Here is a 27,488-nt window from a genome sequence, read left to right as displayed (position 1 = left end):
TATTTTTGGTTAAAATATGGGACACAAGAAAAACAGTGTTATAAAGTTATTAAGTAGGATGTAGATATCCAATGTATGTGCGATCATGCATGATACAAAGTACATTAAGTTAACATAATGCTTGACTTCTTATATTGGTAATGTCCACTAGGACTAAGAATTCTGATTAGCTTATTTTCACATCAACAACTCTGGATATTTTTACTTAGAAACAATCATTGGATAATTCATCTCTATTTATACATAAGCTTAAAAATGTATGACTGTGTTGTTTCTCACATTGTGGTGAATAATACTACTTTTTCTCCTACTTTTGTCTTTGATTTCATAAAACATACAAAGAAATCTATTTGGCATATTCTTCAAATCAGGGAAATGGCTTACCACATGCCTATTCTCAGATGCTTTTTTATTACACAAGGATTTTTTTCAGTAATAAAAAAGTTCAGAAATTTAAAAAATGTAGATGATTCACTAATTATGATCATCTGGATTTACACAAGTGCAGACGAATTGGCACTTCAGCATTATCATGAAAACCTGTAAACATTTAGGAAATCACTGTAGGGAGACCAAAATTATTTACAAAGGATCATTTATTAAACACTTTTTTTTTACAAAATACAAAGATTGTTGTTCTGCATGAATACATCATATATGAAAAAATAATGTGTTTTTACTGAATTTAATTTGAAAACATTCAGAATTTTACCTTCTACCAACTTGAGGAATCAATTTTGTTTTGTAACTTGTCTACCATGGCCAATCGGGGGGAACCCTTTTTCTTGTTAATTAAATCATATTCACAACAGCTAACATTTTATAGAAATAAAATCAGACAATGTCTGTCATACAAAGCTCTTTCTGCAAGTAACTGATTTGCCTATGATCCTAAATTTTTTTTCCAAGCTAAAAGATAGGAAGAATTGAGGAGCTAGGTAAGTTTTATAATAATGTATTAGCAGCAGTTGATAGAAAATGCAACATAAGATTTGTTTTGTCTGTGGTACAAGAATATGTCCTATCAGACTCTAATGTATTTTTCTCTACTCAAACACAAGTAAGCATGTGCTGATTGTTTCTGGGATGACAAAATGTATAAAAAGACAAGAAGCTGGCTCTGGCTGTCATTGTGAGTGCCTATTTTCATCAGCTAATACGAATGCATTGCTAAACTTAGTGAAGACAGTAAAATGACTTAAGGGTAATATATACAGAGTTAAAATACATTTTTTAATCCACTTAAGAGTGATTTCAGGCACTGTGGCTGTTCAGGATAAAATGTCTCATGGTTTATTCTTGATAGTAGTGTAATTGTCAGTGCAAGCAAGAGCAAATACCTGCCCACTGTCACACACATGACCTCAGACATCTGGAATGTTCAGAGCAAATTCACCTTCTGCATCTTCACTCTGGAGGCACCTTCAATGCACATGTCTCATAGTTTGCTCTTGATAGCAATTTAATTTTCAGTGCAAGCAAAAGCAAACACAAAGCTGCTCACTGTCATACACACGACCAACACATCTGCAATATTCAAGCAAGTTCACCTCCATCTTCACTGTAGTAGAATCTTTAATAAGTGGCACTTAGTGTAAACCCTCTATATATCATGAGAAACAGACTCGAGATGCCTGAATTTAATAATATTAAAAATCAAGGTCCTAGTCATCTCTCTGTGTAAACGATGTTCGAAGAAGGCTTGCCATCACAACATTTCTTTCCTGAGAATGGAGCTGATCCCCTCCGTGTATATCATAAGTGTGCATGCTCTGAGCTGTGGTCACTGTCGTGGCTGTCTTCATTCGCTAGAGAGTCCCCTGTTTGTTGGAGAGTGGCTGCACCGATTCCCGAAAGCTCTGAAGGGAGAAGTGTTCCTTTTTTCACATTCACCAGTTCCTTTTCTCGAGCAGCAGCTCCTTGCTGTCCTCCTTTTACTCTCTTCCACTTCATTCGCCTGTTCTGGAACCAGACTTTCACCTTTAACGAAGAAAGGGAGCAAACAAAAGAAAGCACGAAAGAAAGTTAAATGGACCATTTTATTCTTCCTTTTTGGTCATCAGTGAAAAAAGTAGCTTTTCAAAGGCTTATACAAACACACTATGAAAGAGTGAATATGAAAATAAATCAACATTGAATTTAATCATGTCCCATGTTCATGAGAAAAATTTTAAAACTTTCAGAAGGTACCAAGGACTATATTTCACGTTTTATGACATACAGTATAAAAAATAGATGGGAAAGTGCTCTATCATTTTAGGTGGTTCAAAGGTATTTAGCTTTATAAAGAGTTTCTGTGAATTAGAACTAACATTTAATAATTGTCTGGGTCAAACAACAGCCCTCCTCCCGCCCCGGGCTGTCAATTCCTGAACCCATTTTAAAAATGCTCAGGGAGGGCTTCCCTGGTGGCTCAGTAGTTGAGAGTCCGCCTGCCGATGCAGGGGACACGGGTTCGTGCCCCGGTCCGGGAAGATCCCACATGCCGCGGAGTGGCTGGGCCCGTAAGCCATGGCCGCTGAGCCTGCGCGTACGGAACCTGTGTTCCGCAACGGGAGAGGCCACAACAGTGAGAGGCCCGCGTACCGCAAAAAAAAAAAAAAAATGCTCAGGGAGCTACTGATGAAGCTACATCTGGAAGGTCATTCTGTGCCACTGCAGTCCACGGCTGCATTCCCAAAGCTTTACTTGACCATTCCACCTCAGAGTGAATCCATCTTCTTTTGAACTATGCTTTTTTTTCTGCCCTTAGTACTTTTATTTTACTTTACATATATGTGATTCCAATGATTTCCTCAAAACACGATCGAGATCCAAAATTTTCACTGATACTTGTTAATTGCTAATACTGAGATTGTATATTATGTTAGTCTCATCAGCTTTGTAGAGACATGCATTAAATGACCATCCATGACCACAACCATAATAATTAATGGCATCATTTCACTTTCTTGTTTAGGAGGAACTGACTTCCTTTCCTGCTGCACTTCTCATCACTGTATATTCTTATTAGGCTAACTATTCCTTTTACATTGCATTTCTCTGTCTACCCCACTCAAAGTTACCACAAGCCTGAATTTTGTGTTTATCATCCCCAAGCCCTTATTTGAAACAAAGAAATAAACAGAGACAACAGCTTTTTTCACTACATGTGACCCTAAAGAGTACTGTTTAATTTCGCCTGTCTTTTAGATTTATCGAAATGGAATGTTTTTAACTATAGCCTTCTTGCCTTATCCATGTTGATTCAAGGGACTGCATTCATTCATTTTTCATGACTGTATACGATTTCATTGTGTGACTATATCACAGTGTACCCATTCTCCTGTTCATGGACACTTGAACAACTTGTTTTTTTCCATTATAAATGATGCTGTTATAAATATTCTTGCATTTGTGTTGTGATAAACATGTGATAGAACTTCTCTGAGTATACACTCAGGAGTTGCCATCATACACAGGGTGTATGAATGTTGAATTTAACAGGATAATACAGAAAAATTATTTTCTAAAGCTTCATCAATTTAACCCCCCCACAGTCCGGGGTGTAAGAGTTCTTACCAGTCCACATCTTTGTCAATATTTGGAGTTATCAGTCAGTTTTTTTCCAACATAATGACTATAAATGTTATCGCGCCATCTTAGTTTGCATTTCCTGATTACTATGAAGTACAGCATCTTTAAGTGTTTATGGCCTATTTGTATCTCTTCTTTTGTGAAATGCCTCCACATCTTTGGGTTACACTGAGTTGTTTTTGGATTTAATTTCATTCCTTATGGACTCTTAAAATATGTTCTGAATGCTAATTTAGTGCTTTGTGGTTATATGGCTGTTACTATAGTCTCTCAATTTATAGTGTGTCCATTTCCTTTCCTTAGAGTATCTTTTGATGATCAGAAACTCTAAAATTTATTATATTCAAATTTATCAATTGTTTCTCTTATGGCTATCTTTTTCATGTCGTCTCTAAAAATCTTCTTTCTTCTGAGACCATTAAGATATTCTTCTTTGTCTTCTAAAAGTTTTAAGGTTTGCATTTCAAATTGGAATGCTCAATCCATGACGTACTGATTTTAGTATATACTGCAAAGAAAATTTCTAAATTTACTTTATTCCACTTGTATAATAAGTTATTCCAAGACCATTTAACGAATAGTCCACCCTTTTTCCAGAAATTATTGTTTTCAACTTTGTCATACATCAAGTTTCCATTTACACATAGCTTTATTGAAGCACTCATTTGTTATATCCTTTTGACAAAACCGCAGTCTTAATTATTATAATTTCATAGTAAGTCTTTATATCTGGCAGAAATAGTTCTGTTTTATTCTACTCCAGGAATATTTTGAATATTCTCCATTTTCATTTTAGAAACAATCTCAATTTCTGTAAATGCAGAGTGCTAAAGAGAAAGTAAAGAGAAACATATTACATTTCTAAAGATGTACTTATTTTAGTGGTCTTCAAATCACAATACTCCATCAAAATTTGTACAGTTTTCTCAGCTGCTGGCACCAAAAAACATTTAAACCAAGTCATTTCTCAACTCTGGATTTTCACTGTTCTATCAGGCCATAATTAAAATCTTGTATCTTACATTATCCATACATATATTAATCCATTTAACAATCAAAAATAAGAAAATGTAGGAAAAGATTGCTTAGAAACGCAGAATATGTAGTAAAATAGACTGATTAAAAACAAGCTGATTGGTGTTCTTGTATTATTATTACTTAATAGCCAAATGACAAGCTGTGATTTTTAATCACATATCTACTTAGGGCTAAGCCCCTATACTGATAGGTGCTATATATGCATTTTTCAAATACTCAAAATTTTTTCTATATGATTCCTATTTTATAGATGAGGCAGTTGAGACTCAAAGGTTAAGTGACTTGCCTAAGAGTACACAGATGGGAAAATGTGGTGCCAGAATTTAAACCTGGTGGTTTGTTTGGCTCCAAATTGATTTTTTTTTTTTGGTTTTGTTCCTGTTATATTTCAAACTCCTGCTTTTTAAGCCTTCAGGTTAGAAAAGTAAAGAATAAAAAGTATGTGAACTCCATCCATATGATTACTATCATTCAGGTAATTCTCCTACTCAATATAATTAGGTTTGTAAATATGACAGTATTTTCCTGTACTGTAATTTAGGTAATTATACTACTCAATTTAATTACCTTTGCAAGTTTGACATTGCATGTTTCATTAGATCTTTTCCACATGAGTTGGGCTCTACTCCTGGCTTCACTTCTGAGTTTCTGTGTGAATTTGAGAAAATTATACTTCTTTCTGCCTCAATTTTCATATTTGTAATATTGGAATAATGAGCCTTTCAAGATTCTCCATAGGGACATTTTCTCCATGGACAATTCCAGATGGAAGAAACACATCATCATCATTGTCACCAAAGAGTGAAATATCCAGCCAAAATAATCTTGGCAGAAAATGGGAGGAATAGATTTCTTTAAATCTATACTTATTTCCTTTTCTGGGAGGAGGGGTGCATTAATTCTATAATACTCATATAAAACCTGTTATGTGCAATTCTAAATGAGAAAAATGTAAGAATATGGTATTGATTTTAGAAACAGTATAGGTTATTTTGTGTTGTTTCCTATGTCCACCATGTGAAATTTTGCCATTTCATTTTCTTAAACAGACAAATGAAAGACTTCAGAGTTTTCAATAGTAGCTATGTATCTATCTATATATATATGGATATATAGATATATGCATGTATATGTGAAAGCATTTGATGATTATCTAATACATCTAATAATTCTAATACCTTTAGGTATTTTATTGAGGTATTTCTTGAAATGCCTTGAGGTATTTTCTTAGTTCAAGCTACATATTTGATACAGGAACTCCATGAATTTAGTAATGGAACAAAACACAGAAACAGATGCATGATGAGTACGCCATATAAAAATGGGAAGGAAGAGTACAGAACTTCAAAAGTCAGTGTGTCCAGTTGTATTTTCAAATATACTATAAAATATTGGGATGAATTGAAATAAGGAGAGGAAGATTTTGGGGAAAAGCATATGCTTTTCTACAACCATCACAGTATTAAAAACAAATCTATAAAAGTATTCTGGATTATGTCAATATTGCCATTAGAATAATAACTCCATGGTTTTATAAATAAAGAAACTTTATAGTTTAATTTATTATCACTTAATAATCCAGCTTCATTGGCTGGATTGAAAAAATACTTTTGTAAGATAGCAAAAGAATAATCATTCAAATGCTTGACAATTTTTAAAATATGCAAATTATTTTGATTAAAATTTGCAAGTGTGTTTCATATAATAATCTGCACTTATAAACTAAGTAGAGTAAAACTAATCTTGTGTTTCCTTGGTGACTTGGAATCTCTAGTCATTCATTCATACACTCAATATTACTGAATGTTTAGTAACAGGTAAGAGGGGTTAGATTGAGGAATGTGTACAAATAAATAAGAAATAGTTCCTGCCCTCAAGGGCAGTTTACTGACTGTATATGAGGCCTTTGGCATATACTGAGGTGAGTAAAGATTAGCTTCATCTTTTACAGAATATCCTTAAACTGCTTGTTGTTGTAGCTGGTGTCATTGCTAATCCCTAATAAGAGGATCCCCCAATGGTCCATGAGATGGCATGAACTCTACCCCTACATTCAATGTCCCACACTGTTTTGCTGCCACACAATTATTATAGCAAATGATTTCTTTCCTCTGGGAATCTCATGCTCTTGTTGTTACTGGCATCCTGTGTGTCTCTGAATTTTTTGTTCTACTAACCTAGGGTAGTACCTTAGGTGCTAGGAAATTGGATCATCAAATATTTTGCATACAACTAAAACAAATCTGTCCATCTTGGAGTATGATATGTAAATTTTGTGAACTTTTATTATTTTATTTGGGCTTAAACTCAATTTATCTCCTATCGGCAATTTCTCTGGAAATGCTGGTTAACGAGTTTGTTTGTTCGTTTGTTTTTAGTATTTCCTTTTTTTAAGATTGGATCTAGGGCAAGATTCCATATGAAGTATGTTTTGTTACACAGTACGATTAATAACTCAGATAAAAATAAGTTCTTTCTCCCACAAGAATCTGAGTAAGGAAAAAATACCATTGTTCATGAAACCAAAGCAATATGAACCGAACTTACAGCCTCTTAATATTTCTGCATGAAGGTTAATATTTTTCAACAAAATCTTCAAAATAAAAAAATAACAAAGGAAATAATAGCCTGCAGGATTAGTAGTAAATATTTAAAGTGCTCAGTTATAAACCTTACTTTTCAGAACATCTGATTATTATGAAGCCTCACTTTTTAATCCCCTAGTTTACAAGTATTTAGTATTCACATTGCCTGGATAATCAAACTACTATTTAAATAAATAGGAAAACATTTTTTCACATCTTGACTCTCGTTACTGAAGAAAGCAGCTAAGAGAATCTTACTGTAGCTAATTTGTTTAAATGATATTTCAGAATCTAGAAATCTAATTTTTCTCTTTAATAAAAATACTGTGAGAATCATTGTACTATTTGCTAAACATTCGTTTTATCTCTTTAATTTATTTAGTCATTCACATATGGCCTTCTATGTATAAGTTCATAACACCTGTCCTTGAGGGTTCACAATATATCAGGAGAACACAAATGAAATATGTAGCTGTATTGTCATACAAATTTCTAAAATGGCCAGAGGCAAACTGGCTGATAGAAAGTAGAATCTATATAATGCTATAACCCATATTTATAGGCTAACATAAATGTCTGTCTTTTGAAGAAACAATCATAACACGTAACATCTGGATAAAAACGAAATATTTCAGTGACATATCTAGATGTCTCTAAACATCTGGAGTTTGTAGATTTAATATTTCAACTGTTTCTATTTGTATATGAACACTTGAAATACTGTAAACACTAACAAATATTTACTCACATCTTTAACATGTGAAAACATGCCAAGGAGTAATTGTATGAATATAATTTTATCACAGGTGTGATTAAATTTGATCATGGCGGCTGATCTAGTAAACCTACTGTATCAGCAAATGGAGCCCAGTAAGACTTATCCAAGTAATTCAGTGGCAAAGTCAGTGGTTAAACTGAAGAATTAGAACCAAGAATGCTCTATAAGGTAAGGATGAAAAATGGGGGAAAAGAAAGCTTCTTTACTCTTCCTGTCTGAATAGATTTATATCTGATTAAGAGAAGGAATTCCTCGGCTATTTCCAAGAAGCACGTGGGAGCTACCGGTTGACTGCTGTTTCTATAGCAGTGCAACAAGGGGTTGGGACGTGGGGTGTGTGTGTGTGTGTGTGTGTGTCTGTGTGTGTGTTGGGGGGTGAAGGGGGTTAGGACATATTCCATGACTAAAGCCTGAATCCCTGCGTAGAGGACTGCCACTCACCTTTCTCCTCTATTTTAACACAATGTTTAAGACCAGGAAATCATTTTCCGGCCTCTAAAATTTTCGGTTTCAAAGTCTCTTTTTTTCTTTTTGTACTTAGAATGCTTGAGAACCAGGCTCACTAAAACAAAATGTAGTCATAAAACATTTACTATTTCACACGACTTAGAACAAACTGAATACGCATCAGCCATCGGCAGCCGTGGGCAAATAACATGTTGAACAAGAAATAAACTATTTTCTAGGCAACAAATGAAATTCTCCATAATAAATGGTAGAGCAATGGGTACTATTACAAGCCAATCATATGTATTATATTCTCCTTAACAAAAATGCAGCCAGAGTAATCATTCACATGACGAGCAAAATTCTTAGAGGACTGACCACTTTTAAATTTGACCCTTTAGAAATGTCATAGTAGTAGTAAATGTTAACAATTATACCTCTTTTGTCATACCTGATGAAATTCAATTCAAATGACCTACTTTATTAATATGAATTTACAGTGAAAATTCACTACACTATTTCCATACAAGATTAAAAAAAACAGATACATCTTTTAGTTATTCTAAGTGAAATACTGTTTAGCTCAGTATATCATGAGTAAATGACTTCAGCAAATCTAAGCGGAAATATCAAAACTAAATTAGGCATTTTTCTCCATTACTGTGTTAACAAATTCCTGAATAGCAATTCTTGAATACATGGAAATTGTGTATTCTGACCCACAGCTGCTACTTAACCTTGTTTAAACTACTAAGATCAACCAGAATGATGACCTTTGCTCGCAACGCCTTGCCTAATCTCTGGGATAATGTTTAACAATAGTTAGCAATATATCACAATCAGTATATACAATTTTAAGAAATGAACTTTATCCTAGCCACTGTCTAATTAAGTGAAATCTATCAAATGTAAATATTTGACTGAAACACAGAAACTCACCATTCTTATAAGAGCAGTAGAATATTGGCAATTCTTATGATTCAATCTAATTAAATATTCTGATTATTTCTTGACAACTAATTTCAAGATCAGAATTCATGTGAACCTTCACTACACTTTTATTAGATTTTGGGGCTGTCTCCAAAATTATTCTAAGAACTTATAAAGGCAATTATTACTATCATATGAATATACACTGACCACAAAAGTATTCAGTAATTTCAATAACTGGGAAAATTTCAAAAAATTGAAAAAGAACTGTTCAGCATAAGAATTAGAAGTGATAAAGAGAAATGAAGTTAAAATCCATCCTAAGTTAAATACATCTCCGGTTTTCATGAGGAGTCATGGAAATAGGGAGTTAATTGGTAGAATGTCTTTTATAGCCAAATTCTCTAGAAATTGTCCATTATTAGATCTGTATTTACTATTTTATAGACGTCATAGAACATATGCAATGCTCTATATACATTTTTAGATAACAGAACATCTCTTTAAAGTTGAAGATGTTAACATAAAACTTGAACCAGCTTCTCAAAACTTCCAGAAGCTTCTGAGTTTTAGAATTCATTTTAAATTACATGAAAAAAATGTATATGATCGCAAGGATACTGTGGAAAAGGAGTAATCTTTCATTACAGAAGATTTTTTTCTTTAACATTACATTTTAAATGATGATCTGTGTTGCAACGCATATGTTTCAGAATGTTACTGTCGATTTATTGATTAAATATAAGTTAATTATTTGTTTCCTTATTGAGGAAATACCTAAAATTAAGACTCATTTTATATGTGTGTGTATATACATATAGGTAGATAGCGATGTATCTGTACATCTCTATGTCTATCTCTCTATTCATCTACCTAAGAACGTTTTAAAAAATAGATTCTTTACATACTCTCAAGGCTGGTTCAATAAGGGTGGAGTCTTATTTTTCTGATTTTTTTCTATATTATTTCAAACTTGGATATTTACATTGGTAAATGGTTAGGGTTCAATTGTTTATTTCTCAGCCTTCTACTTTATACAGCTAATATCTCTGAAAATTAAGTTAGGAGAGGGTGGAATTGTTAATCTTCTCTTTATAGATTTTGCTTTATTGTTGATATTCTTAAATTTTACATCATAGCCTTTGTTTTGTGGAACCTAAGGCAGTTCTGAATGTGGCTTTTAGAGCTCACCACACATTGTCGATATGCATTTCTTTAAAAAAACAAACAAACAGCATCATTCAGGAAATATCTCTTTTTATTTTGAACTAAGATTCCATTGTATATTCCACCATCAAATTGTCCACCCTATTCTACCCCATTTTTCCCATCCGAGTCAAATCATATTTAATCTCTCAAATTAGCAGGCACACCATGATTTACGCAAAAGAAATATCTAACCATTACTCTATGTGACTGTTAAATACTACTCTAAAGAAATGAGGAAATATCTAAAATCGCTGGCTACACAGGTATTCTTGGATTACCTTGAATAGACAATATGTCTGATCTTGGAGACATAATTTATTACCTAAGTAACTGAAAGTATTCACAGAAATGTATAGAAATAAACCTGCAAAGGGGAGGGATTGCGCAAAATTCTGAGTAAAACACAAAACCACTGTTTATTTGGCACAGGAAAAATTCTCCTTCACAGTCATCCAAAAAATGGACGTCTGTTTGGAAAATACTTGGCATTGAGCCATTTAATGATTTATGAGTAACAAACAAAACATAATCCCTCTCATTCCCACTAATGTAATATGATCCAGCTAGGTGGGATTTTCCATTTATCTTGGCAGAGGTATCATGAATTCAGGCTGTTTATCCTGGTAATCTTAGCTTACAAATCTGCCACATTGCACCTTTGATTAGCTCTGTGAAATGATTTTGTGAAAAGGAAGGATCTCCCATTCTTTCTATATTTGGCAGCCTTTACTCTATAAATATGTCCATTTTGTCACTCCTATAGTTTTATGCAGCTGCCTTCCCTCTTCTTCCCATTGTGAGACATTAAAAATTTGGCATGAGCTTTTTCCAAGTGTAGCTGGATGGATGAAAAAGCAGAATAAGCTTGTCAAACTTAAAAAAAATCTTGGGACAGGAGGGTCTTCAGATTGACTGGCTCTTCAAAGTATTCCAAGTGGGTCTGCCAACTGAGGATTATTAGATGTTGACTGAGAAGGGTATATGAGAATATGTTGTACACTTGAGGCTGTAAATTAGAAACTGGAAGGTTACTAGAGCGGTAACTGTTCCACAAAAAACCACTATATAATTAAAATATTTAAAGCTCAACTTTGTTCCAGTGTATCCATTTTTATTTAACATAAAACAATTTTCTTTAACACCTAAGTGCTAACATGGAATTCCCTTTGCAGGATAAGCCTCTTTTTCTCCTTCTTTCTTCTTCCTCTTTGGCCCAATGGAGTTCAAAGGGGATTACAGACTTCCCCTACCTGTATAGGCATTGCATTATGGGAGACACAAACATAAAAGTCCTATTTCTTTGGAGATTTCAGAACTATTCTTCAGGTTTGAAAATTTGAGTCCCGAGTGATATTTAAGGATTTAGTGTACCTTACTTTTCTCTAAAAGGAAACCTAATCATTATTGCAAATATTTATAATCACATGTATGTGGCCCATCAGAGCATTGTGGCAAGTATATTGATTGGGTGATATAAACAAGGGAGCAGTATCTACAAATAACATGTCAATTATACATATACATATTTTATAGGCAATTATGTAAATTTTCTAAATAAAATTACATCTAAAAACTGTTTCTGGTTATAAAGTAAGTTTTCATTTAGGAGAAAGTTATTTCTTGTGAAACAATTCTGCTATTAATGGAAATGATTCAATATTTGTTGTTTTTTCCCTTTACATTATTAGAACATACAAGTTCTTTTTCTATATTTGAATTTTGACAGGCTTTTAAAAAATCAATAAAAAAAATTTTTAGGAGATTAAACATTCTATTAAAGTTAAGGAAAACACTGAGCAAAATGGAGTTAGATATAATATTCTTTGGTGTATACATTTAAGTTACTTTAGTAAATCTCATGTTATTTTAAAGTATGGAAAAAATCTTGCAGCAGAATGGAACTGAAAAATTGTACATCTATAATTAGAATATTTTACATGTGGAAATCCTATAAAAGGGGAGTTATTTAAGATTTAATATGTCAAGATATAGATTACATAGGTAAGTATGTATGACATTAATGCAAAATCAAAGTAATGGAATAGCTGTATCTCAATTAAAGGAAGATGAATGCAAAGGATTCAGTTTATAACTCTATGTTTATAATTTTAAAAGCCCAACCATGAGAAAATAAACTGAAAATATCTCACTGGGATGAGCACTCTGGCATCTTGGAGGAATATGCTTTCAGACCTTTAAGAATAGCAAAATTGATTGACAGCATACAATATTTTTCTGAGAATTTAGCATAGTAAAATTCAGCCCAGAATAAAAGCCTTCAGATTCTTAATTTAAGATATTGAATGTGCACAGAAGTAGAGGAAAAAGACATGAACATTTGGCATAACCAGAAACATTCTCTCAGATGACCCTGTCATTCCTCTCTTTTGACATTCAACACTCATCACAATAGTGAACACTTGTTCAATTTTTGCTTCTTCCATGAGCTCTACCAGACTTGTCCAGCTTATTTTAACAAGATTTTATTTCTATCATTTAGCTCAACAAATATTTGTGTTACAAAAGGATTAACTCACTATGCCTTGCATAGCAAAGAAGTTTTCCCCCCTCTGGGTGATAGATTTGTTTTATAGTTTATGCTAAGATTTCTTTCACATTTATTGTGACATATAAACCTGAGTAGAAGAAAGAGAAGGTAGTTTTAATTTCCATTTTATGCCTTGGGGAGACTGTTACTTGCCTAAGAATACCCAATTCCAATTGGCAAATCTAGGATTTTTGTTCAGATTTTTCTCATAACAATTAAATTTTTTTCTGACTAACAAAAACTAAAGACATAATTTTGATTGGGAATTTAGATTCCACATGCATCCATCATATTTTCTTATTAACTTGCAAAACCGTTAATAGAGATTTATAGGATAAAAAAACTCTTCTACACCATACCAAATTTTGAATTCTTTGAAAACCTAATTAACTCTTAGTGTTTGTTGTTGTTATTTTTTCCCTTTAGGAGGCTATAGTTAGATTGTTTCCCTAATGACCTCCAAAAATTTTTGCCTTCCTTCCATGTGTCTACTCCCATGGGCGGTCCTCTCTTACAATGACACGGAACTTGGTCATATGATTCACTTTAGACAATGGGACATTAGTAAATATGATGCAAGCAGAGGCTTTGAAAGCCCTTGCACGTTGGCGTTTTTCCTCTAACTACTCCTGGGAATGCTTCTACCACCATTTGTGAATCCCAGGGAGCCTATTAGAAGATGAAACCACATATGCAACAGGGACAAGATGTCCCAGGTGAGGCTGCCTACGCCGACCAATTCTTAGTTACCCACCAGCTGACTACAGTTCCATGAGGGATCTAGGTAAGGCCAGAAGTAGGCCAATTGAGCCCAGTCAAAATCTTTGATCCTCAAAATTTTGAGCAAATTAAATGTTGGTTATTATTTAAAGCCATTAAGACTTCTGAGTGGCTTGTTACACAGCAAAGGCTAAGTGATACAAATTTTAAAGGGACCCTTCTGAAAAAACAAAGATTAAAATTGTGCATGTGCGTGTATATAGTGTGTGTGGGTGGGTATGTATATATATGTACATAAGTTTTTCACATAATGGCTTCTGATTCTTTTCCAAGAATGGCAAGTCAGTTAGAAAAAAGAAGAAATACCCAAAATACCTTCAAAATTCCCAAACCAAATTTACAGAATTTCTCCTAAAAAGACATTATTCTTAGCCAAAAGTGAGACCTCTGCTCTATGATCAGATAATGACAGGTAACCATAGGACATTCCCAGAAAAGAAAGCACAGATCTTGACTTTTCTCTAGACTAAACACAGTAATGCATCCCATATTTCTGTAGATTACAAGCAAACTCTAGTTTCTTATTTCCTTTATGTATCATTTAAAATATAGTTTCATTTCCTAGAATTCACTGTCTCTATACAAAAACATTAATGTATAATTCCACCCTCCTTCTTTTTTTCTGTTTCCAGTTAAAAAAAAAAAAAAAGCAAAAAAACAGAGGTCTGACAATGTAGATTTTGGATCCTGCTTTCCAGCATGCCAAGTGTATACTTATGGAGAGAACCTTGTATGTGAATTTCAAGGGAATGAAAATGTTGTGCTCCATAACTTCGGTAGTGGTCGTAATATTTAATAAAATATAAACTGCCAATAAATAAAACCACATAAAAGGGTTCCTCTGTATATTTTCACTACCCAGAATTATCCTACTAAAACCTGAAACACAGAAATTAACGGAAGGAAAGCAGATGATTGAAGAAGTTGGATAAAATAACTCGCTCTCCTAAGATAGTATTCACCTGTCCACACCATGTTGATATTTCTTTGCTTCCAGTGGGATCCCTGGAGGAGGTGCGTACAGTGGAAGAGGAAATGAGACTCTACTCCTAAGAGTGCCAATCAAAACTGCACTGTCCGTAAAGATGTTTGCCTTTGCCTTTCAGGAATGTTTTCCTAAAGATTAGCAACTATTAACCATCAGTAGGGTAGATTCTCCTAGGGAAAATCAGAATCCATATAAGGAGTGCTCTGGGAACACTACTGGAGTAAATCATATGCCATTCAATTAAAATACAAGAAAGGACCTAAAAAGTAATTAATTAAAAATATTATTTAGGTCTTATTCACTGGTGTCCACAGGTCACTAATAATTTCAAAGTGTTCTCTAAATGAGTGGGTACCAGAAATTTGAATTTCTGAGACCAATACAATTTCAAAAATATTTGAAATAATGGGGTAGAAATGTTTACCAATGATCTATGTAGCCTTGCTCCCATAATTTCCCAGCTCCCTTGAATTTAAGTGGTACCATTGACTATTTCCGGACATTAGAGTGTAAATGGAAGTGACATGGGTCATTTCCAGGTGAAAACATTTAAAGGTCAATGCATGAACCTCCAACTCGTTCTTACCTCCTGTGGTTACCAAGGACACCACATGTCAGGATGCCAGAGGGTCAGATTGGGTCCCTGAGTGATTATTTGGAGGGCTGGACTTGTAAAGTTAGTATGGAGAGTGAACAAACAATGAACTTTATTCTTATATCACTGAGGTTTGGGGGTTAATGTGCAACATAAACCCTATTCTGAGCAATAGAGGAAACCAACATGGGACTGCCAACTTTCTATTGTGCAAAATAAGGAGATTTTAAAATATAAGCAAATAAAATTCCTCTCCATATGCCGTCATTATATAAAAGAAATAATATTTAAAAAAAATATAAGAAAGGTACAATCACAGAACAAAGGATGATTCCTTAAACTGAATAAATGCAGTTTTCTACAAAACATGGCTATCTTATTCTTTCTTAATTTTGTCATTTTGCTGGGCAAAAACTTCATCATGAAAGAGAAAATCTGTCTTCCCAGTGCTATTTAAGAACCACAGAGCTAGATATTTCAAAAATGGCGGGAGAAGACTGTTGACCCAAAGCAATTAAAAATATCATATAATCTCAATATCCGACATTACCTGTCTTTCAGTGAGATCCAGATTCACTGCTATCTCATATCGCCTCAGTCTGGTCAGATAATTATGATGGGCAAATTCTGCCTCAAGTTCTCTGATTTGCTCTTTGGTAAAAGCTGTCCTTTCCTTCCTGGGTTTGCTATTGACTTCTGACTTGTAATTTCCTTCCTGGGAGTCTGAAAATAAAAGAGAGAATTAGATTTAGTTCATTCATTTAAGCATGTTCAATCATATCATTCATACCAGAAACATTTACTGAGTAACTACTTTTCCAGGTAGCGTTAGACATGATAAAAATAGAGAGAGACCAAAGACAGTAAGACTTATCTCAACACGGTGAGATAAATTTCTTTTTTTTCCCAGTGTGCCCCCAAGTGACTCACAACCTAATTGGGGAAGTGTCTAGTTTTCTTCTTTTGAAATAGGAACAAAAAACTTAACTGCTCTTAACATGCTGTTATAATAACAAGATAAAACAAAGCCCCTCTAGAAAACAATTTTATATCTGAAACTATTCAGATATAAAATTTCTTCTAATAAGTTTTTCAACATAAATTCTTGAGGTCTAAGGATGACTAAACAGAGTGATCCTAAGAAACAGTGGTGACTCAGTATGTGACTATCTGAGCAATTCAAATATCTAGCAACTGGACCATAAAAGTCAGTTCAAGCTCAGAGTAAGCATACGTGTGTGTGTGTGTGTGTGTGTGTGTATTTATTGTTTTTTTAATTTCAATTTAAGTGCAGTCTCCTTGAAGGCAATAGCAATGCTCTCCTTTTATTTTGAGTAATACTTAGCGCAATGTGGAATCTATAAATACAATTTTTTTCATTTAACTCAAAATATGAACAGAGTTTTAAATGTTTTTTCCCTACATATGAGATAAACATAAGATGCACAACACCTAAAATTAGGTACCCAAACACCAAATCTTATAATGCCCTGTAGAAAAAATCATACTTTACAGCAAGCATATCATGCCATCTTTTCTTCTAAGAGTTCAAGACATAATTAACATAGAGTTATTTTACTTATCTTCATAATATCCCTGAGGTGTAGGTTAGAAGATATTCTTAACATACTGAAGAACAGAACGTGTGTCTATAATGGAAAAAAATTCTACATATACAAAGTAATAGATAATCATACCAGCTCTAACAATTCATGTCAAATTTACCTCAGTGAAATATCAACATAATCAAGATAAAGTGGCATGTCTGTACTCTCTCAAAACTTATTTCAGTTTTCTAATTATTTTTGAGCCTGTACACACAAATAGTGATGCCTTTACCAGGTAGTGATACAATGAACTCTTCTATGAAGCCAAATGAGAGAGATGATACAGGAAAAATGACGGTCAATCACATTATGAAGTGTGACATTTTTTTAACTGACAAATATAGTATGGTACAGCTTTATGAAGGACCTTTTAAAGCGGTATTTGTTTCTTCATCCAATGATGCTTAAATATGCTATGTACAAAATATTGGTTTTTTTAGTGTTCTTTTCCTTTCTGTCTGGCTGCGGGAAGTCTAACTAAAGTCAAGAGGGGTCTGCATAATGGAAATCCTCTAGACAAGGTGCTCTAATGTAAACAGTTTTGATTTGACTCTTACCAGAATCTACGCTGGCCAAATGTAAAGTTTTCTAGGTCTAGTAGCAGCAGTGGCAATAGGTTTGCATCAAAATTTTGGCATACTTGGCCATTAATTTCCTGTGAGGGATCACAGGGCATGTTTCACTGACTGGCGCACTGGCACTGTCACAAATTCTTTAGAATTCACAGACACATTTCTGGGCTTGACACATAGCCCTGTGTTGACTGCCTCCCCACCTTGACAGGGCAGTCAGGGCTTTATCCAGTGCAAAAAGTGGTTTGTGATATGTTAGACACAGGCTGACTGTATCTGATTGTAAGCCACTGGGACCAGATGAGTTATGGATTAGAAGATGTGTGAGTTCTCAGCTAGGCTGTGTTTACACCATATGAACTTACCAGGCTCTAAGTGGAACCTACATTATCCACTTTTTTAAGCCACAGATTTGCCAACCTCCACATCTTTGGTTCATTTTGCTATTCTGATATTATGTGAACAAAACTTTCCGATGATTGATTTATTTTTTTTTTTTTAACTTTTCCATCAGCTGTACTGGCAGAGGCAAACTCAGTCACAGCCCAGAATATTCAGATAAGTCCCTCTCACAAGGACTCATGTTCTCACGTGAATCAAAAGTATATTTTTGCCAGTTTGGAGCCATGTTTAGTCTGAAATCTGTGGCTGATTATTCTTTATGTGGGGACAATGCTCTTTTCCCTTCAGTAATGCAACTCTGGAAACCGAAAGCAAAGCCAGGGCATTTTTTCTCATAAGCAATTCAGTTGGAATGATTCATGGTTAACACATTCCCTTATATAAGCATGAATGAACAAATTCACATTGAGGAAAGCCTATTAAGTTGTATTTATTTTTGAAACCGATTTCTTTTAACTTTTGCAGTATTCAGCAGTACTTCAAAAATGCCACAGACACACACAAACATACAAAACTTGGGCCAGTTCTTGGAAGAAGGGTTACAATGCAGTGGATCTACACGCATGCCCACTGAAACTAGAAATATACAAGAGAAGGTTTATACATCCAGTGACTGAATTTGAACAAAAGTCTGGCTATAATTCAACACGTATATCCAAAAGCAACTTACCAAGTGCCTGAATTCCAAACCAAAGTAGCTCACAAAGTGAAATCCAGTGACTAAAATGATGTGAATTGTGCACACTTACAATAAGCACAAATGGAATAGTTATATTGTAATTAACATGACAAAGAGCGGGTATGTGCTTCTTGATTTCATTACCTAAAAGAGAATGTCAATGTAGCTGAGGTAGCACCAATGTCAATTAATTATGTGGGCACTTTTATCCTTGGATCTGTGATTCTGTTGTGGTTTCCACCCACGATGATCCCACTTTTCCTTTCCTGTGAAAAACATGCTCCTTGGGATTGCATTTCTGGACTTATATTTTCTTATAAGAAAATATAACTTAAAAATATAACTTTTAAACTTATATTTTAAATCTTGGATTTAATACATTTTTTGAATTTTTCCCCTGTATTTTGCAAAGTCCATCGTTTGCTGACCCTGAAGCTTCTACTACTATCACCTGACTAGCTTTTCTTTGGTGGAAAACGGGTGACAGCCTTGGACGAGGCTTTTGGCAAACTGCACATTAGCTTCCATCTGTTTCCCAGCTGTTTCAACTGAGGCAAAACTCCCTCCGTTTTCTTCAACCTCCCATATCCTATGCCAAATGGTAGGTGTTGAGGGGGGAGTCTGGAAACTGCCCTCCTTTCTTGCCTACAACCGCAAACAAAATGTCACCATCTGTACAGTACATTGCAATGTAAAATAGTACAATTGTTGTTTCTCGTCTCAGATACTTTAATGCACATGTGGGTGCACTCTCACACTCCCTCACCGCTTGGAGGAAATGTTGACTTATGTGTTCAGGTATAGTTGGCAGTCCCAGTTCCCTAACCTTTTGCTCCCTGGGACTATGCTAATGGAAGAAGTCTGCAATACTTCCGTGGAGGATAAAAATTGCCCTCCAAGGATCGTTTCTGTCTAGCATTTAGAACTTCTCCACATGTGACTTTTTATTTCCCCTAGTGCAAGAGGATGCCAAAAGATAATAATGTTTTACTGACGACAAGTAATGTGAGGGCTTGGTCTGTTCACTAGTGGCACAGAATGCCTTTTAGCAAAAGAGAAATAATAAAGTATGATTGAGTATATTTTTGGCTACCCTGAGTAAACTTATTACCTTGTTTAAATGAAGAACATAATTTACCAATGTCTGTAAAATATCAAAATATAAAGGAAGGTCTCCATAGCTTAGACTGAAATGAATACTTATTTCATATTCTGAAGAAAAAATGAATACTAAGCCACTGTCTATTCTAGTGCTTTGCAACTTCTTGTGTTAACGTTTTGTAAGCTATTCAAAATGAGAGATATACTGTTATTATTAACAAAGCTCCGCAAACAGTAGATATAGGAAGCTAATAATTATATTTATATAGGCATAAAGATTGTGGATAGATGTAGGGTAATTTATACAATAATCCTATTGATGCTAGTAATTTTCACATTTAAACGGGAAATTGCCTTCCTTATGGGAAACTTATCCAACTTGCTGCTCCAGCTTCTTAATGAGTGGGCATTTCAGCCTTTCCAGATTTTTTTTTTTTTCAGAGTAAATAATCTTCCCCAGGGGTTCTTAAATCCTCTAGGTGATCCACTCTCCAGATATGAGAACCACAATCATAGTGAGCTACTATTACTAATGAATGTGGCTATTATACACTGAGGTATGTAAGGGAAAAAAAGGATTGAAAACTACTATGCTAAATCTAGAATAGAAATTAGCATTGAAAATATCCACTGTTTCTTATACCATTGATGTGAAAAATGTAGAGCTACTATAACAGTTTCTCTTATAAAGCAAACCCAAATTTCAAAGACCAAAAAAAAAAGAAATTTCCATTTTTAGTAACAGTTTAGTAATAGTAACAGTTGTATTCAACATGCAAAAGTCATTCTATGGGCTGGACCAGTGATTATCAATTGGTGAATGTACTCTTTTACCATCCAGCCTCCCTCTTCACTGCCTCCTTGATTACTCATGGGATTGTCTAGTATGCTTTCAGGAATGAAATAAGTCAGATAAATCTCACATTAGTGAAACTGAAGATATATTTATTTTTATTACATTTGTGTTGCCAATTGTATGTTTTGAACAAATAATTTATAAAGGATACCCTATTCACTTCTGTTAAAGGCATTTAGGTTCTTACTTGGTGGGAGATATTGAAAGATTAACTGTATATAGCTAAAACTTATGTAATAGAATAGTTACTATTATGTCAGTAAATTTTAGTTTACAGATTTGACTTTTTCCCAACACACTTGGGCATAATTTTATACAACTAATTCTTAAAGTGAGAAAAATCAAAATTCAGTGTACATGACTGTGTCAGTATTTAGCATTAGCTACCTACATAAGCAAATATTATAATTGGTAACATTACAGAATCATACCACACGATGTAATTACATAGAGGAAAAGAGTATGAAGACTTGAGATACTTTATAAAATCTATGTATTTTTAGGTCACATTTTAGAATGAGAGTGAAAGAGAGACATAATAGCACAAGATTGTTCTTAAATTAGTACCAATTTAATAACTTAGTATGAATCTGGATATAAATAATTTGAAAACAAATACCTCAGAATATACATAAAAATAAAATATTTGGGTCTCTTAAAGTCATCCACACCTTATACATAGATGTTTCCCCACAGTAGGTAATAATCTTACCTTGGCATTGCATTGTATTCCGAGGATAAACTGGCAAATATTATAACAAAGTCCTTCTCTTTGCTTCCTCCCTCCTCTATAATTTTAAGATGATAGCAGTTATAGGAATTTTAGCCAATTTAAAGTAGATACGGGCATTTTAACAATATTAATTCTTCCAATCCAGGAGTATAGGATATCTTTCCATTTATTATGTCTTCTTCACTTTCTTTCATCAATGTCTTATAGTTTTTAATGTATAGGTCTTTCACCTCTTTGGTTAAATTTACTCCTGGGTATTGATATTTTCTTCTTTTTGATGTGATTGTAAATGAGATTGTTTTCTTGAGTTATCTTTCTGATTGTTCATTTCTAGTGTATAGAAATGCAACAGATTTTTGTATATTAATTTTGTGTCCTGCAACTTTACTGAATTCATTTATTAGTTCTAACAGTTTTTTTGGTGGCGTATTTAGGGTTTTCTATATATAGTATTATGTCATCTGCAAATAGTGATGGTTTTTACTTCTTTCTTTCCAATTTATGTCTTTTACTGCTTTTTCTTTCCTAATTGCTGTGGCTTAGACTTCCAATACTATATTGAATAAAAGTGGCAATAATGGACATCCCTGTCTTATTCCTGATCTTAGAGGAAAAGCTTTCAGCCTTTTACCATTAAGTATAATATTAGCTGTAGCTTTGTCATACATGGCCTTTATTATGTTGAGATGCATTTCCTTTATACCACTTTGCTGAGAGGTTATTTTTTAACCATGAACAGAAGGTGAATTTTGTCAAGTGCTTTTTTTGCATCTATTGAGATGATCATATGATTTTTATCTTTCATTTTGACAATGTGGCCTATCACGTTGATTGATGTGCAAATGTTAAACCATCCCTGAAAAATTCCACTTGATCATACTAATGTATTGTTAATACATTAATGTATCGTTAGATTTGGTTTGCTAATAAATGTATTGTTAGATTTGGTTTGCTAATATTTTGTTGGGAATTTTTGTATCTATGTTCATCAGCAATATTGGCCTGTAATTTTAGGTGTGTATGTTGTTCTTGTTTGGTTTTGGTATCAGGGTAATGCTGACCTCATAAAATAAGTTTGGAAGTGTTCCCTCTTCCTCAATTTTTTGAAAGACTTTGAGAAGGATAGGTATTAACTCTTCTTTGAATGTTTGGTAGAATTCGCCAGTGAAACATCTGGTCCTGGATTTTGTTTGTTGGGAGGTTTTTGATTAATGATTCAACCTTCTTACTAGTAATCAGTATGTTCATATTTAATACTGTTAAAATGTCCATACTATCCTAAGCAATTCACAGATTCAATGTAATCCCTATAAAAATTCCAATGCATTTTTAATAGAACTAGAACAAATAATTCTAAAATTTGTATGGAACAACAAAAGACCCCAAATAGCCAAAAACAATCTTGAGAAAGAAGAACAAAGCTGAAAATATCACGCTCCTTGATTTTAAACTATATTACAAAGTTATAGTAACCAAAATAATATGGTATTAGCATAAAAAACAGACATAGAGATCATTGGAACAGAAGAGAGAGCCCAGAAATAAATCCACCATATATGGTTAACTAATTTACAACAAAGGAGGTAAGAATATACAATGGAGAAAGGACAGCTTCTTCAATAAATGGTGTTGGGAAATCTGGACAGCTATATGCAAAAGTAAGAAACTGAACCACTATCTTACACCATATACAAAAATTAATGCAAAACGGATTAAACACTTGAATGTAAAACCTGAAACCATAAAATTCCTAGGAGAAAACATAAGCATTAAGCCCCCTGAGATTGGTCTTAGTAATTTCTTTTTTATATGACTCCAAAGTCAAAGGAAAAAAAGCAAAACTAAACAAGTGGGACTACAGCCAACTAAAAAGCTTCCATACAGTGATGTAAGCCATCAAAAAAATGAAAAGGCAACCTAGTAAATGGGAGAAGATATTTGAAAATCATATTTCCAATTAGGGGTTAATGTCTAAAATATATAAAGAACTTATACAACTCAATAACAAAAAAAAAGCACTTGAAAAGATGCTCAACATCACCAATCATTAGGGAAATGCAAATCAAAACCACAATGAGATATAATCTCACATCTGTCAGAATGGCTATTAACAAAAAGACAACAAATAACAGTGTAACAAATAACAGTGTTGGTGAGGATGTGAAGAAATGGGAACCTTCATGCACTGTTTGATGGGAATGTAAGTTGGTACAGCCACTATGGAAAAACAGTATGGAGGTTCTTCCAAAACTTAAAAATAGATCTACCATATGATCCAACAATTCCACCACTGAGTATCTCTCCAAAGAAAATTAAAAAACTAATTCAAAAAGATATACACATCTTCACTGCAGCATTATTTGCAATAGTCAAGATATGGAAATAACCTAAATGTTCACGGATGGATGAATGGATAAAGAAATTGTGGTATACATATACAATGGAATACTACTCAGCTGTAAAAAAGAATGATGTCTTACCATTTGTGACAAAATGGATGGATCTTGAGGGTATTATGCTAAGTGAAATAAGTCAGAGAAAGACAAGTACTACATGATTTCACTTATATGTGGAACCTAAAAAGCAAAACAAAACAAACAAACAAAACAAAATAACACCCAGGCTCACAGATACAGATTGGTGTTTGCAGAGGGAAGTTGAGGGCCTGGGGGGCCATGAAATGGGTGAAGGAGATCAAGAAGTATAAATTTCTGGTTATAAAATAAATAAATCATGGGAATGTAAAGTATAGCATGGGGAATAGACTCAATAATATCGTATTAATGTTGTATGGTTACAGATGGTAACTAGACTTATTGCGGTGATCATTCCACAATATATACAAATGCTGAAGCACTATGTTTTACACCTGAAACTGCTATAATATTGTATGTCAGTTTTCCTCAATAAAAATATATGTAATAAAAATGATGTACCTAAGCAATAACTCATTTCAATTCTGTACTTTTTGTGTCCATCAATATATGAATATAGTTTTACCTTACAGCTTCTTCTTGATGGAGTCCCTTTGTTTTTAAATAATGAGACGTGAACAGTTGATTTTTTTTTTAAATTCATTACCTTGACTTTTTTATTATTCATTTACTATGTAGTTCTTTTTGATAGTAAGAGGCCAACTTAATTGTTCTTCCTTTGTGACATAAATACAAAGTGAAATGTCAAAGAACTAAGAAATTTTGATGAAATTAATATTATGATTGATGTACAATTCAAATATATTTAATAAAAACAGTATTTTTGCTAAAAATTGAAAAAGAAGCCAAAGACACACAAAATGGAAATACAGTGCAACTTAACTTGAGTCAAATTTAGCATAGATTTAGTTCTCACTACCAAATTCAAAGTATTTAACACAAAAACAAAATCAACACGTCTTCAGGGTAAACGTAAACGTCTCCAATTTTTTTTTTTTTTTGTGGTACGCGGGCCCTCACTGTTGTGGCCTCTCCTGTTGCAGAGCACAGGCTCCGGACGCGCAGGCTCAGCGGCCATGGCTCACGGGCCCAGCCGCTCCGCGGCATGTGAGATCTTTGCGGACCGGGGCACGAACCCGTGTCCCCTCCATCGGCAGGCGGACTCTCAACCACTGCACCACCAGGGAGGCCCAACGTCTCCGATCTTGGTACACACTTCTAGGCTTAGAAACTCATTACAGAAGCCTAGAATTGACTTTCTGCCTCTAGTTATATCCCAGGACAAGGGGATGCAACAGAACAAGGCACACGTACTTGCTTGGATTGTGCCTGATAGCAAGGCTTTCACAAGGATCACCATTTCCACCTCCAATGGGACCAGGAACTCCTAGTGAAGAGCTTTTGACATACAGCATTCCATTATATTTTCCCTGATCATATTAGTTTAAAAGTGCACCTCTCCTCCGGGATCCCATGAAATGGTTGTGTTTCCTTTTTACAATGCTTACCACATTCTGCCACTGTATGGAACCTTTACTTCCCCTACTAGAACATAAATGTTTGATGTCACCTATTGTTCTCATTTATTCAGTAATTGGGGATGAATACGGGCATTCATATTTACATTTTAATACACACATAAGCAATAGTCAAGGATATGAAGAGGATGCAAACCTCCAATCCATTTCTCATTCACCTTCTATTCAGCTCTATGTCAGCAAAGGGCATGGGGTTACATGGTGTTACAGTGTCCCTGAGAGAATAAGGAGGGAAAGAAACTCTTTCAGAGGTCAGGGATCTACGTCAGTTGGCCGTGGCCAGAAGAATTGTGACATTTCTAATTTACATCTGTCAACAGGTCAAAAGGGACTGAGATCCCTTTCAATGTCAGACAGCACCATATAGCTTTTGCAGTGAGGCCTTAGAAAATTCAGAACCAATTCTGCTAACAGCTTGATAAATCCCTTGGACATGGAAGAGCAGAGCTTCCATAGTTTTCTTTTATATACTGGAAGACAAGTCTACGTCTTCTAAGAGTGTGAGGGCTTGCATTTATGCCATTGTTCTCAGCCTTTTTTTGGCAATTCACCATATATATTTTTTGGCAAGTGACTTTAATATATTTTTATAGCAGTAACTCATAAATTACTGAGCTTTTCATTTATCTTCATGTCTGCTTTCCTTCTCTGGATTCTAGACTTTAGGTAATTTAATATTAAGAAATTTGCCTTATTCATGTTCATATTCCCAATGCTAAGCACCTAATTCTGAATCTGTTCTGGATCTTTGATTTCCATGCTGTGGTCATGAGTTATGATTTCAGTGACAATCCTAAGGGGCTTTCTTCTGTTATAAAAATTTGAATGACCTTCAACTTAAAAAAAAAGAAAGCATCACTCAATATTGCTTTGTATTAACTTTTCAAAGCACACATCTTTCATATAATTGATGGCAGCTGGAGACAGGTCCATATTCTAACTGAATATGGAGACATATTCAGATAGAAAAGTGCCAAAGCAGTGTCACGATTATAAAATTTAAAACTCAAGAAATTAAATGTTATACCAAGTGAAGGAACTGATTTCACATAGTTCATAATTCCCACCCTCAACACTATTGACATTTTGGACTGGATAATTCTTATTACATTTATATGCAGTGAAATATGAGCATATTCAGGATAAATGGATGATGGCTGTCCTGGGCATTGTAAGATATTTAGCAGCATCCCTGGCTTCTACTCACTAGATGCCTGCAGCAACTCCCATCTACACTTCAGTGTTGTCAGATACTACACAGAACTTCCAGTTCAATTTAAAATCCAGATAAACAATGAACAGCATTTTAGTTACGTATACCCCAAATATTGCTTGGGACATACTTATATTAAAAATATTGATCTTTGGGGCTTCCCTGGTGGTGCAGTGGTTGAGGGTCCACCTGCCGATGCAGGGGACACGGGTTCGTGCCCCAGTCTGAGAAGATCCCACATGCCGCGGAGCGGCTGGGCCCGAAAGCCATGGCCGCTGAGCCTGTGCATCCGGAGCCCGCGTACCGCAAAAAAAAAAAAAAAAAGAAAGAAAGAAAGAAATTGATCTTTGAACAAAAATTCAAATTTAACTTGGAACTGTGTATTTATATTGGTGAAATCTGGCAACCTTACCCCAGTCGTGACACTCAAAATGTCTCCAGTTGTTTTCAGTGCCCCCAAGGGGCAAAATTACTCCCACTTGAGAACCACTGAGTACAGATAATATTTGAGACAAAACATCAGGGCTTCCCTGGTGGCACAGTGGTTCAGAATCTGCCTGGTAATGCAGCGGACACGGGTTCGAGCCCTGGTCTGGGAGGATCCCACATGCTGCGGAGCAACAAGGCCCGTGAGCCACAACTACTGAGCCTGCGCGTCTGGAGCCTGTGCTCCGCAACAAGAGAGGCCGCGATAGTGGGGAGGCCCGCGCACTGCGTTTAAAAAAAAATAAATCAATAACTCCAAGTTATACAACTCTCTCTAGGAATGACCAACTTGATTCAGAAGTAAATGTCTTATGTGCAAATACCACCCTTTTATTCCACAGCCAAGTCTTACCTCCTCCAAGTCAATGACTAGATTGTCTGCAGATTAAAAT

At 34.5% G+C, this 27,488-nt stretch overlaps 1 protein-coding gene across 1 annotated transcript in view; it reads right to left on the bottom strand.

Moving 5' to 3' along the window:
- Nucleotides 1-578: 578 nt before the first annotated feature.
- Nucleotides 579-27,488, bottom strand: part of MEOX2 (mesenchyme homeobox 2) — a 64,800-nt gene continuing 37,890 nt past the window's right edge. Inside the window, exons 2-3 of the mRNA XM_029232937.1 lie at nt 16,025-16,197; nt 579-1,980 (exon numbers count right to left, since the gene is read on the bottom strand). Coding sequence (XP_029088770.1) covers nt 1,756-1,980; nt 16,025-16,197 — 398 coding nt within the window. The 3' untranslated portion in view covers nt 579-1,755. The remainder of the gene's footprint in view (nt 1,981-16,024; nt 16,198-27,488) is intronic.

This window comes from Monodon monoceros, unplaced genomic scaffold (genome assembly GCF_005190385.1).
Source record: "Monodon monoceros isolate NGI ecotype Baffin Bay Population unplaced genomic scaffold, NGI_Narwhal_1 Super_Scaffold_2, whole genome shotgun sequence".
NCBI lineage: Eukaryota > Metazoa > Chordata > Mammalia > Artiodactyla > Monodontidae > Monodon > Monodon monoceros.
This window is presented reverse-complemented; position numbering and strand designations above follow the sequence as displayed.